The 12647-nt window shown below is 30.0% G+C and overlaps 1 protein-coding gene across 1 annotated transcript; it reads left to right on the top strand.

Moving 5' to 3' along the window:
- Positions 1-342: 342 nt before the first annotated feature.
- LOC105140284 (gibberellin 3-beta-dioxygenase 1-like) lies at positions 343-2023 on the top strand. The gene is made up of 2 exons (XM_011047065.1): positions 343-997; positions 1383-2023. The coding sequence occupies exons 1-2, from the start codon at positions 510-512 to the stop codon at positions 2011-2013; spliced, it is 1119 nt and encodes a 372-aa protein (XP_011045367.1). The 5' UTR covers positions 343-509; the 3' UTR covers positions 2014-2023.
- Positions 2024-12647: the final 10624 nt, after the last annotated feature.

The following is a 12647-nucleotide window of genomic DNA, read 5'->3' on the forward strand; positions in this document are numbered from 1 at the left end:
CAACTGTCTGAAAACATAACTATATATATTAGTTGTTCAAATCACAAAAATCATCTCTTCTCAACTTCCTTCTGAATCCCATCTCTCTTTTCTTTCTAAAAAGACATTTTTCAGAGTTAGGAATCTGAGAGTAATATATATTTATCAAGTGGACCCTTATATCTCTTTATAAATATCTCTCTATATATGTAGACTACTAAGCATTGTACACTCCTATCTCAACTTCAGTCATCCTCTGCTTTCTTCGGTGGAGCTTGTGTCTTGAGTTGACGTCTAAAATTCCCAGGGAAGACTTTTCTTCCCTCTCATCTTTCTAAAATTCCCAGGGAACTCTTTTCTTCCCTCTCCTCTTTCTAAAACCCCAGAGAACTCTTGTCTTCCCTCTCACCCTTTCTCTTATGTTTCTTATTTAGGGAGAAAAGCACTCTCTCTTCCTATATCCTCTCTCTTTTTAGTGCTGGAGCAAAAAACTGTGTCTCAATATATCTGTCCCTCGAATTACTTTCAATATGCCTTCAAGATCGTTGTTAGCAGACGCTTTTAGAGCCCACCCTGTCCATGTACACCAGAAGCACATTGACTTTACCTCTCTTCAAGAAATACCTGACTCGCACAAATGGACTCAGATCGATGATGAACAGCGTCCTTTAGTTGACCCCTTAATCACTGAATCCGTACCCGTTATCGATCTGTCAGACCCTAATGTCCTTCAAAATATAGGCCATGCATGCAAAACTTGGGGTGTGGTTCAAGTCACAAACCATGGCATCCCTACCAGCCTTCTTGAGAACATTGAGAGTGCTAGTAGGAGCCTTTTCTCTTTACCCATCCAACAAAAACTCAAAGCAGCTAGATCACCAGATGGGGTTTCAGGCTACGGTGTCCCTAGGATTTCTTCATTTTTCTCCAAGCTCATGTGGTCAGAGGGATTCACCATAGTTGGCTCTCCTCTTGAGCATTTTCGCCACCTTTGGTCTCAAGATTACACCAAATTCTGGTACTTAATAATTTCACATGCTAGCGAAAAAATTATATATATTTTTCATGATTTTGTTACGTAGTAGTACTGTAGCTACTCCTATTGCTTTTTATTTATTAGTGCACGCTTTCATATATATATATAAGTAAGTATTATGTTGGTAATGGTGATCAAAATTTGTCCTAGACCACAAACTCTATTTGCTTTTCCTTAATGCAATTAACAAAGACAACAATGAAAGCTAATGGACCCACGCGGATGATTTGGAGTGATATAGCATCAACAGAAAATCCACTCGTTGCAGCTGTTTACTTTATTTTATATCCATAACAATAGCATCTTTACTATTTGACACAATTTTTTTCTTTTTTCATCTTTTTCTAATTTTCACTTTTGTTCCCAGTGATATAATTGAAGAATATAAGAAAGAAATGCAAAAGCTAGCAAGGAGGTTAACAAGGTTAATGCTAGGCTCATTAGGAATAACAAAGAAAGATCTCAAATGGGCTGGCTCAACAGGTGAATCAAAAAAGGGTAGCGCAGCCCTCCAACTGAATTACTACCCGGCTTGCCCAGATCCAGATCAGGCAATGGGTCTTGCCGCCCACACAGACTCCACCCTACTCACCATTCTTTACCAGAGCAACACCAGTGGATTGCAGGTGCTAAAAGAGGGAATTGGGTGGGTCACTGTCCCACCAATCCCCGGTGGGCTTGTTGTGAATGTAGGGGACCTACTCCACATCTTATCAAACGGGTTGTACCCGAGTGTGCTCCACCGAGCGGTGGTTAACCGGACCAAGCATAGATTATCCATTGCTTTCCTATATGGGCCACCATCAAGCGTTGAGATTTCTCCTTTACAAAAACTTGTAGGTCCAAATCATCCTCCCCTCTATCGGCCAGTCACTTGGAACGAATACCTTGGCACTAAAGCTACGTATTTCAACAAAGCATTATCATCGGTTAGGATTTGTGCTCCTCTAAATGGTCTGGCTGATGTAAGCGATCATAATAGGGTAAGAGGTGGTTAGCAAATGAGTTCCGCTCCCCACCCCGCTCCCCACCCCTCTCTATTGTAAGGAATGCAATTTTGTCTTATGCATACAATTTTTCAAGATTTTGATTGATCGGCTATGTTAAGGAAGGACGCTCAATTTCTTAATTCTTTGAGTAATTTAGATATTGAGGTTATCACTTCAATGAGTTTATTAAATTATTTATGTTTGAGATCGTTAAAGAAAGCATAATGTCATGAATTAACATGTAAATTTGAGTTGAATATATTCATGCGGTCCAACCAAAGAAAAGTTCCTTTTGAAAAGGTTCAAAAAGATGGCTATATCAAATCATATAAAGGAATAAAGACATAAGCTCTCTATTATGTCTTTTGTCCTTGTGTTGCTGATAGAGAAATAGGGGGAAACATATACTATATATCCATCTGCATGTTCAAGTAAAAGACACAGAAACCGACATGTTTTGCCCCGGATATGATGGAAGATCCCCAATCTAATTGCAATAAGACAATTATCAAGATTAAAATATTGTCATTAGTTGTGAATCTTTGAAGTTGGTGAAAGTTCATTAAGAAAAAGAACCTTTGAACACAACAATCATTCCTCCAACGAATAAGACATGGATTACTGGTAATCCTGAAATTTAACGACAATAGTGCAATTTACAAGGATCAGGTTTGTTGAAATAAGCCTTTATCGCCCTCGGGGCCCGAAGCAACATGGGAATGTTCTTATGAGATCAAAGCAAATCAAAGGAGGACATGGGGCGATACAAAATTAGACGAGGACGCAGGAATGCCATGGATGCTTTGTAAAATACTTGAGCAAGAGGGGGGGAATATCAAGTGTCAGTCCTTTAGCTAATTTTTCTGCGAGTTGAAGATGTTTCTTGGCTATGCAACCACGTGCTCCTCGGCATTGGCCAACCCATCTGCGCGACCTGCCTCATTGGTGGGAGCTAGGAAGTTTTTACCGTCTGTGTTGGCCAGTTGACAGCATTGAAAGAGGCCACAAAATTTTGTTTTCACTGAATAAACTCATGTCTACTGTGGGTTAAAAAAACATTCAAAAAAATAAAATAAAATGAATATACTGTTTTTTCTAATGTTTTTTATTTTAAATAAATCAAGAATTATTTGTATTAATAAATAAAAAAACCATTAATAATAACTAAAAATAAAATTGAAAACATCCAAAGACATAAAAAAACCATTAATAATAACTAAAAATGAAATTGAAAATATCAAAAGACATATATATATACATATATATGTCTAATCTTACAATACATGTAATTTAGTGGTGGTTATGTTTATTTATACATATATATGTCTAATCTTACAATATATGTAATTTACGTGGTTATGTCTAGTGATTTTGTTTATCAAAATTATTTTTTTATTTAATCAAATAATAATAAAAATAGACAAACATATGAAATTGAATAAAATCAAAGAAAAAAATGTTATCAAAAAAATATTTTTAAAAATAAAATTCATTTATATAAAACATAAAAATTTTTTATAAAAAAATAATCTATAAATGAATTGGAATAATCTCTTCAAAAACTAAATTCATTCAAAATAATTAAAAAACAACAACTACCATTTAAACAAGAATAAATAAAAAATCAAAGATAATGAGTAGTAATTTAAATATAAATTATTTTAAAAAAAATACATGTTAAAGAAGGTATCAATGAAAAACAAGCAAGATAAGAAAGATAATAACTTATTAAAAAAATAAATCAATTAAAAAAGAAAAGCCAAACACTACTTCACCTAACAAAGTAGGCGACCATGCTTGGCCCCTTTGAAAAAGGTCCATGTGCAGGTCCTTTTTCTTTTTTTTTTTAATTGCTAAAAAATCAGATAACACGTCTTCTAATTTTCTTTGGATTTCAGCTACTATGGTTCCCGAAAAATTAAAGCTCATGGTTTTTTTTATCTAAAATCTTATTTTCAATTTATTTTGATCTAAAACACTTAGAAACTACCCTAAATATCTTGATAACCCATCAATAGCCTTAAAAAAAATGCACAAAAACCCAAAAATCAACTTTAAATTAAAAATCTTCTCAATCATAGATCTAGTTTTTAGGCAGTTTGAAAACGAAAAAAATAGATAAATGAAACTTCCCTCACCAAATAAAATCTATTGATACCAAGATAGATGATGAAATTATATTAATGCTGATTTGCTTTTTCTACCATTAGAATTTGACTACTCTCTCTTTATTTCTTATCTCTCAAACCAAGGTTTTAAAAATCAAGGAAATGAAGTTTTTAACTAAAATTGACTTTGTTTTGAAATTTAAAAAATTAAAGGAACATAATATTTATAATTTTAGAAAGTATAAGGATTACAATGAATATTTCTCCCAAAGTTAAAAAAAGCCACCAATTTCCTCCATTTTTTCACTTTAGTCCTCTATTTTTTAATCTCACCCTTTCCTTACCAATTAACTTTAAACTGACCTTCAATTTTGTCTTGTAAGAGCGAAATAAAAAAAAGGAAGAAAAATGTGTTCCAAAAAGGAAAGGAGAAAAATATTATAAGATGTAAATAGACGAGCAACCGCAAATCCATCTCTTATCATGAACTGAGTCTCCGAGTTAATAAGAGTAAAACTATAATTTTACTACTAATGATTTTATAGCTACAGTATATTTGCATACTGGAAGCTATTTTAGCAGTCCAGCGGCAAGATCTTCTAATTATGCAGTTCGTCTTTTCACTTTTAGATAATCAAACATCCCTATAAATTTTAGATGCAGTACTGTATTAGGATTGCTATGTTTAAATGTTTCTTTTCAGAGGAATATAAAGTCATCTTCTCCTCAGAACATCACTGCAGACACTTCAAAACATAAATTCTGCTGATTTTGATAATTTGAGATAAGGTTCTTGCCTTGATATATATATATATATATATATGGATTAATTTACATGTATTTTGATTAATTTTACTAGCTTCAAAGTTCATAATCATATAAATTAAGCACATCTAAAAACCCGATCTATTGACATACACCTTACAGAATTGTTGTTGGCTTGATCTTAATTCTAATAGTAATCGACTTACACACTTATCTAGTAATTTGAAATCAACCGTGGAGTTTGGGCTGTCAAGAGACATGGTTAGGAAATGAGTACTCTGTCATGGAGTTTGTGCTGTACCTGTAGGCTGTAGCCCATCAACTTCACTTTGGCACAGAATATCTCATGGCCCTGAGGTGGTAGCTTGTTGAGTTCAACATGTTCATCCCAATCTTTCTTCAGGCCCAAGTTATCAACAACCATTCTCACTATTACAATGCTTTTAAACTTTATTTTTTTACTATTTCATCCTTACATGATATTTGCTTTGATGAAGGATACAAGTTAAGAAAAAAAAAAAAAAAGCATTTCACTTTTTACTATTCAAATGGTGTGAAAAACGGCAATTTGATCCCTAAATTTTAAAACTTTTACCTATTTGATCACTGTTGTTCGAGTTTGACAGCATTCTACCAATAAAAAAGCTATTTTTGATGGACAATTGGTTTGTTTTAAAGAGTATATTTAATAGAAGTGGTTTAGAACTTTTTTCTTGTTAGAAAAAGGTAAATCTAAATTAGGGATGATATTTTCAATTCAACCTAATTTTTTGATTTTTATATTTTAAAATTTAAAGCGAATATCTATTTTCATTACAACAAAACTAAATAAAACTTTAATTTTAGAAACTACCCCGTAAAATCATGCGGGCAGAAAAACTAGTGTGGTCTAATTCCAAAACTTGCCTCGATAAGGACGGTATGGTTTGCTGCCAACCAAAAAAATGGAAAGCAAGGATGCAAATCATAAAGTGACAAAATCTTGTTTCCGAAGGGAGCTTTCGGGTACCTTTACTATGAATTATTGAGATAAAATTTAGTGTCTTTGATTCTTCTGATTCTTAGCGAAAGAGCCACTACCGAAAAATTATTAAATATAAATAAAAATATTGGTAAAATTTTTTCATTAATTTATTAGAGTGATATTTACCAACCAAATTTTTCCATCACTAATTTTATTAGTAAATATCAACGAGAATATTCCAACAGGATATACCAAAGGAATTACAATTAAAAAAATAAAAAAAATCAAACAATATGATGATATGTAAGTTTTACAAACGAAATTACCTATAGAATTAGCTTGATAGTAAAATTCATCCATAAATATCTCAATGAAAAACTTTCATTGATATATACCGACATCATTATAGATGACACTACTATGAGATTCAAGAAAGCAAATCGTACTATGATGTGATATTTTTACCAATAAAATTATTAATAAAGTTATCATCAGAATAATTCCGTTGGTCACTCTATCGATAATATTTAATTTATGACATGTTGCTTAACCCTTCTCTCGCTGTTTCCCATTTCTACTTCGTCCTTGTCTATTTTTTTTTGCAACCAATAGTCACCCCTCCTCAATCTCAATACAACTTAACCTCCCACCATAACACTCATTTTGTTAGCATTCATGTTCTGATTCAAACTTTATTAAAGATTATCCACTTTAAGTAAGCAAATCTATCCTTTTTAATTTGAACATAATTTTTTTAAAAAAAATTTTGCATATTTTTTGTAGTATATGTATTTTGTTTAGTTGTTTACTTGTTTTATAATTTTTTTCTCAAACAAACTTTTTATATGGATTTATGATTTGTACATATTAGAGTTTGTTTTAGATTTTATAAAATTATATTTGTTTGTAAATTGTTGAAACATATGTTGAATTACCAATTTAGGTGTTTTGTGATGAAATAAATAATGGCTTATTTAACAAGTCCGTTTTATATTTTGTCAATTTTATTACAAAGTTGTAATTTCTAGTAAATATATACAAATTTTCATTTATATAGATAATTGATAATGTATTAATAGAAGTATTAATATATATTGAACAAGCTTGAGTTAAACCAGTATTTTTGCAAATTTATTTAGTTAACATAGTTAATTAATACAAGTTGTCATCATTAATTTATATAGGTTTGATAGAAGTGATGAATGATCATTCATAGATGTGTCGAGATTCCCTCCAAGGATTGCAGAGGATGGACTATTGTAATAGGATTTAGGATTTTATTAATTACGCAATATCTAATCTTATAAATATTAGTGGATTCAGTATTAGATGTTCATGTAAAATGTGTAAAAATAAAAAGTTTCTTGATCTAAATGTAGTAACGATGTACTTCTATAAAAAAAGGTTCATAGAGCAATACCTGTGTTGGTATACACTCGGAGAACGATATATTCCTTGCGAGACCATGTTAGAAAGGATGGTTGAGTCAACTTCTAGTGCTAGCAATGTGTATGGAGTTATAGATGACAATAGTAATCCTTATAGGAATATGGTTATGAATGCGATGAGAATGAATTAGAGTCATATTAGTCAACGTCCAATCATAGAAGAAGAACCTGATGTAGATGAGATCAAATTCTTTGATCTTTTGAAAGATTTTGACAAACTATTATGGGATGGTTACGTAAATCACATTAAATTATCGTTCATTACACTAATGCTCACCTTCAAGTCAGATCATGGGTTGAGTGAGGCTGGTTATAACAAAATTGTTGAATAGGCAAAAATCATTTTTCCTGAAGGGAACGGATTGAAAGAAAACTTTTATGTTGCTAAGTCCATGATAAAACCCCTAGGTCTAGGATACTAAAAAATTGACATGTGTTTAAACTTGTACATGTTGTACTATCTTGAAAATACAGAGCTGGCCGAGTGTAGGATATGTGAGCATTCTTGTTATAAACTCAGAATTGGTAGGGAAATGACTCTTATCACATATAGACTACAGAGATTATTCGTATAACTAAAGATTGTTGAGCATATGACATTACACCAATCATATGTTGTGTGGATGGAGTGATGTTACATCCTTTTGATGATGAAGCATAGAAACACTTTAATAGTGTTTTCAATTTGACTTTAGAGATGAAATCACCGACATAATTTTTTAAATAATATTATTTAATTATTCATCGGTAATTACATTTGTAAAAACTAATATAAAAGCTCTTCAAGCATACCATGCCTTTATTTTCTTCTCTTAGCTTAAAAACTTAGTTATTCTCTCTTAATCTCTTTAGTTTGTTTTTCAATTCTATCTCTCAAATATTAAGGTCTTTAGTTTGTTTTTCAATTCTATCTCTGAAATGAAGCTTTCTTTCTCTCAACATAATCAATAGATATTTGTAGGTAAATTTTTTGAAGTATTTTCTTCTTATTTTTCTTATTTTTAAGGTTTTTTAACAATGTATTTTTTTTTTTATCACATCTAGTTCAACTCTGAAATTAAGCATGCCATTTAGGTAAGAATTTTTCATTCCTTATTAATTATTATTTTTTTGAATAATTTTTTTATTTTTTATCTTTGTTTTTTTTTTTCAATTATTTATTCTTTATAATTTAGAAAGTAATAATTGTGTTGAATTTTAGTTGATATTGAAATATATTTTTTCATTATATTGTTGATTTTTAGTTATTATTTTCAAATTTATTGTTTAATTTCAATTAAATGTATAGGATTAAATTTAATTATTATTTTGTGTTATATTCCATTCAGAACTTTTTTTTATGAATAATTATGTTGAATTGTAGTTGTTATTGAAATAATTTTATCATTATTTTGTTGAATTTTAGTTATTTTCTTTGTTTAATTTTGTTGTTAATATTTAATTAAACGTGTAGGATTAATTTTAATTGTTATATTGTATTTACTCCATTTAAAATAAATTCTTGTAAATTTATGATTAAAAATATTATCACATAGAAAATTAGATTTTTCTACGAAATTGAATCATTCAACATCGTTGGTAGAAATTGAATATAATCAATTAGTTTATAGCATTTATGTTGTCTATTTACAAGATTAAAAATTTTAGGTAGGTTCCTATATAAGGGAGGTGTCGCTGAAATGTTTTTTCAAAAAATATCAATTTTTTTTTTGTAAATTTTTGTAGATGCTTGGGGGAAAATCAATTGCATGTCTTGAGCATGGAATCGATGTTAGTTCTTCTAGCAATGATAATGATAATCATGGGTCATTGGGTGCTGACCAAGAAGGGGCACCTGAGGCATATGCAACAACTCATTGTTGCCTTGTCATGTGCGATGTCGTAACATAGAAGAGGTCCCTTCATAGCAGGATCCATTCACCTATAAGTACTAGACATAGTGGAAGGATGACCTTTTAATATAAGTTTATTTTGTGATATGACCAAAATATTGATGTCTTCTTCCAAGTGTAAGAGTCTTGAAGTAATAAATAATTTGGCAAGTCAGGGTCGAAACATAAGAAGGTTAACTATATAAATTATAAATAATAATGATGATGGTGTCGATGAGTTAAAAAGAACTTTGAGATGTAAGATTAATGTGAAGATTAAATAATGATAAAAATAGTTGTTAAGGTTAAAGAATCCAGTAGTGATATTTTAAATAAGTATAATATAAACTTTTTTTATTACTCAACTGGAAACCACATACAAAGGAGGTTCCAATCGGATGATTTGTCATTAATAGCTCATTATAAATTATTAACATGATCATATTAATTATCTTATTTAACTAATACCAAACTTTTAAATATTATTAGGAATTCATGATGTTAACTTATGTTAATAACAAATCAAGTTTCTTTTATAGCATAGGTCTAGGTTATACCATACGGTTTACTATGAAAGTGTCAAGCATTTGTTGTACCAAGTGTTATACAACACAAATCTAAATTAACCATTTAACAAGCAATCTATTAAGAATTAATAAGATAAAAATGATAAGACATGTTAATAACAAGTTGTTTAGGATATAATCATTAAAATCCATATTGAGTTTATTTTATACTTATCTTGACACTATTAGTGAAACCTTTTCACATTGACATAAGAAACTTAGCTAAACATAATAAAGAAGAGAAATATAAATAAACAAGAGGATAACATAATTATATAAGTATACTAAAGAAAATAAAAGGTATAAACAAGAGATTAATGAAAGCAAAACTTAAGCATTATAAAAATATAAAGAAAGAGAGTAAGAATATGATCTTAATTTGAAAACCAAGATGCCTAAATGCATCGCAAATACCTCCTTTTATAGGCTAAAATTTAAAACTGTTAATTTGATGACTAATTATTGAGTGGGTGACCACCTCTTGACTTGGTAACAATCCTTATCTTCTTGTCTGTAGAAAATGGTGTTGCTAACATCAGAATTTGAATAGATAGTTTTCATGAAAGTTCTGGTAAATTGTCTTAACTTTCCAACAAAAAAGAATCAGTGCATTTGGATTTCTAGAACTTGAAATATAGGCTGAACACTAAATAATGTCTAGGCTGTAGGATATATTCAAACTTTTCTTTTGATGCTAAGATTTGGACTTCTAAACAGTAGAATTAAGTTTTAGACTTTTTATGAATGTTTTGGGCCTATGTCTTAGCTTTCTACCCATATAAATCAAACTGAAATTCAAGATCTACAACTCTAGATATGACCCAATAACTAAACATTGTTCTAGTTTGAATTGAATCATCATTTTTTTTTCTAAACTTAACCTTTTCTTTGGTTAGAGAGAATCATGCTGCAACTAGGTAACATCAAAATCATGATAATTTTTTTTATTCTAAATATTAAAATTTTATTTGTCATTTACTTATAGATAATTCATTTGTACAATATAGATTATGTAATTTTTGTTACAAGGCATAAAACAAATCTAAAAAATATTCAAAAGAAATCAATCTACTAGGTTGGAATGATGTGACAATTTAGAAGGATTTCAGGCCACCATACATCTCGGAGACTAAATTAGGTAGAATACATTCAACACGTAACGTTCGAGCATTTCATGTGATGATGACAATCTAGTGTCGGGAACTAGAGATGACAAATTCATGGTTTCGTTACCACTCACACCAGCGGCTCCATTCCGTTGATTTCACATGCAAAGTGGATAGTAAGATTTTTTTTATTACATCTATTTTTTTAATTTGTTGTTTTTTTATAAATATATTTAACTAACAATATTTTTATCTTGCAAACTATATCTCTTGGATGTGAGCTAAGCTCAATGGAGCTTTTTATGAAAACACATGTGCAGAGTGATGACTTCCTGAAAGGGGTGTAGTAGTTCATCAATAGTCAAACTCAATATTTTGTGGTATGTTGGTTTTTAACCAATTTTTTTTTGTCAAGTTATTATTTACTTAAATTTGATGATTTGATTTTTTTATTTCTAGGAGACATATAACAGTTGGTTGAATGAGAGATACATGGATGATCATTCGATCCATCTGGATATCAATTTGGATTTATGGTTAGAAGTAGGATTGTCTATTAGATTCAATAACAATTAAACGTACGGGCTCTCAAACACTACAACCATTAACTTGCAGACGACCCATAATATTTTAACTATTGGATGCTTGCAATTAGTTCTAAGCACTCAATCTCTAAAATTTGCATCCTTGTTAGATTAAAGAGTACAATAACGTACGACCAATCTCAATAAAAAATATGAATGATTTTTTACGGACTATGAAGAATTTAATTGAATGGTCATGGATATGAGATTACAGATGTATGGTACGTGTACACCCTTTTATTGGCCTCATGGTCTCGGGAATGACTGACCTTCCCCTTCTCGAGCACTGCCTCTATTCAAGTTTCATTGCATTTGAACATATAAATTTATAATAAATATTTTATTTTTGTATTAAGATAATTTATTTTTAAATATTTGAATTTTATATTAATTTAATTTTTTAAATTGTTTTCTATTTCTATTTAATATATTTTTTTAAAAATATATTTTTTAATTATTACTAACAAGGTTACTGACAGATCGAGTTCGTTAGTATATTCTAGAGCGTTGGAAAAGAATTACAACAAATTCATACAATTGTTAGCTCATTAACAGAATAAGTCTGTCGGTATATTCTAGAGAGGTGAAAAAAAAAAAACTACAAATGCCACTGCAACTCATCAACAAAATTACATACAGTTATCCTGTTAGTGATATGCTAAATAGTACCAAGGGAATTAGTGATGGATGGAGGGGAATTATTTTATTTTTGGCATACATGGTCTGTTTGTAAAACCATTGGTAGATTTATTAACGACAGACTTACTGACAGACTAGAATTTACTGATGAATATTTTTTCAATGTATAGTTTTTATCTGTAATTTCATCGGTAAAATAAAATCAAATAAAATATTAATATAAATACCAATAAAAATTTCTACCAATAAAACAATTTAATTAAGTTGTTAGAATCCTTGCAGATGAATTTATAATTCGCCCAAGACTGCCTCTACATGAGAGAAAAATCAATGCCATCCCATTTTTTAATCAACCTATTGAATCTATTATTATATAATATTAAAAAAAAGGCGTCTTTCTGAATATAAATACTCTTATCAAACATGGGAAAAAGTTGCACGCCTATCATAAGGGTTTTTCTTTTTAAAAAAAAAAAACTTACAGATTTTTCTTATAAGATTTGATAAGTAGTAACCTGATTCTGTACTATAGTACTTTCTCCACCCATCAACTCTTTGAGAGGTGTCAGTATATAAAATAAATATCCATGTG

Source organism: Populus euphratica, unplaced genomic scaffold, assembly GCF_000495115.2.
Source record: "Populus euphratica unplaced genomic scaffold, PopEup_1.0 scaffold238.1, whole genome shotgun sequence".
Classification (NCBI taxonomy): domain Eukaryota; kingdom Viridiplantae; phylum Streptophyta; class Magnoliopsida; order Malpighiales; family Salicaceae; genus Populus; species Populus euphratica.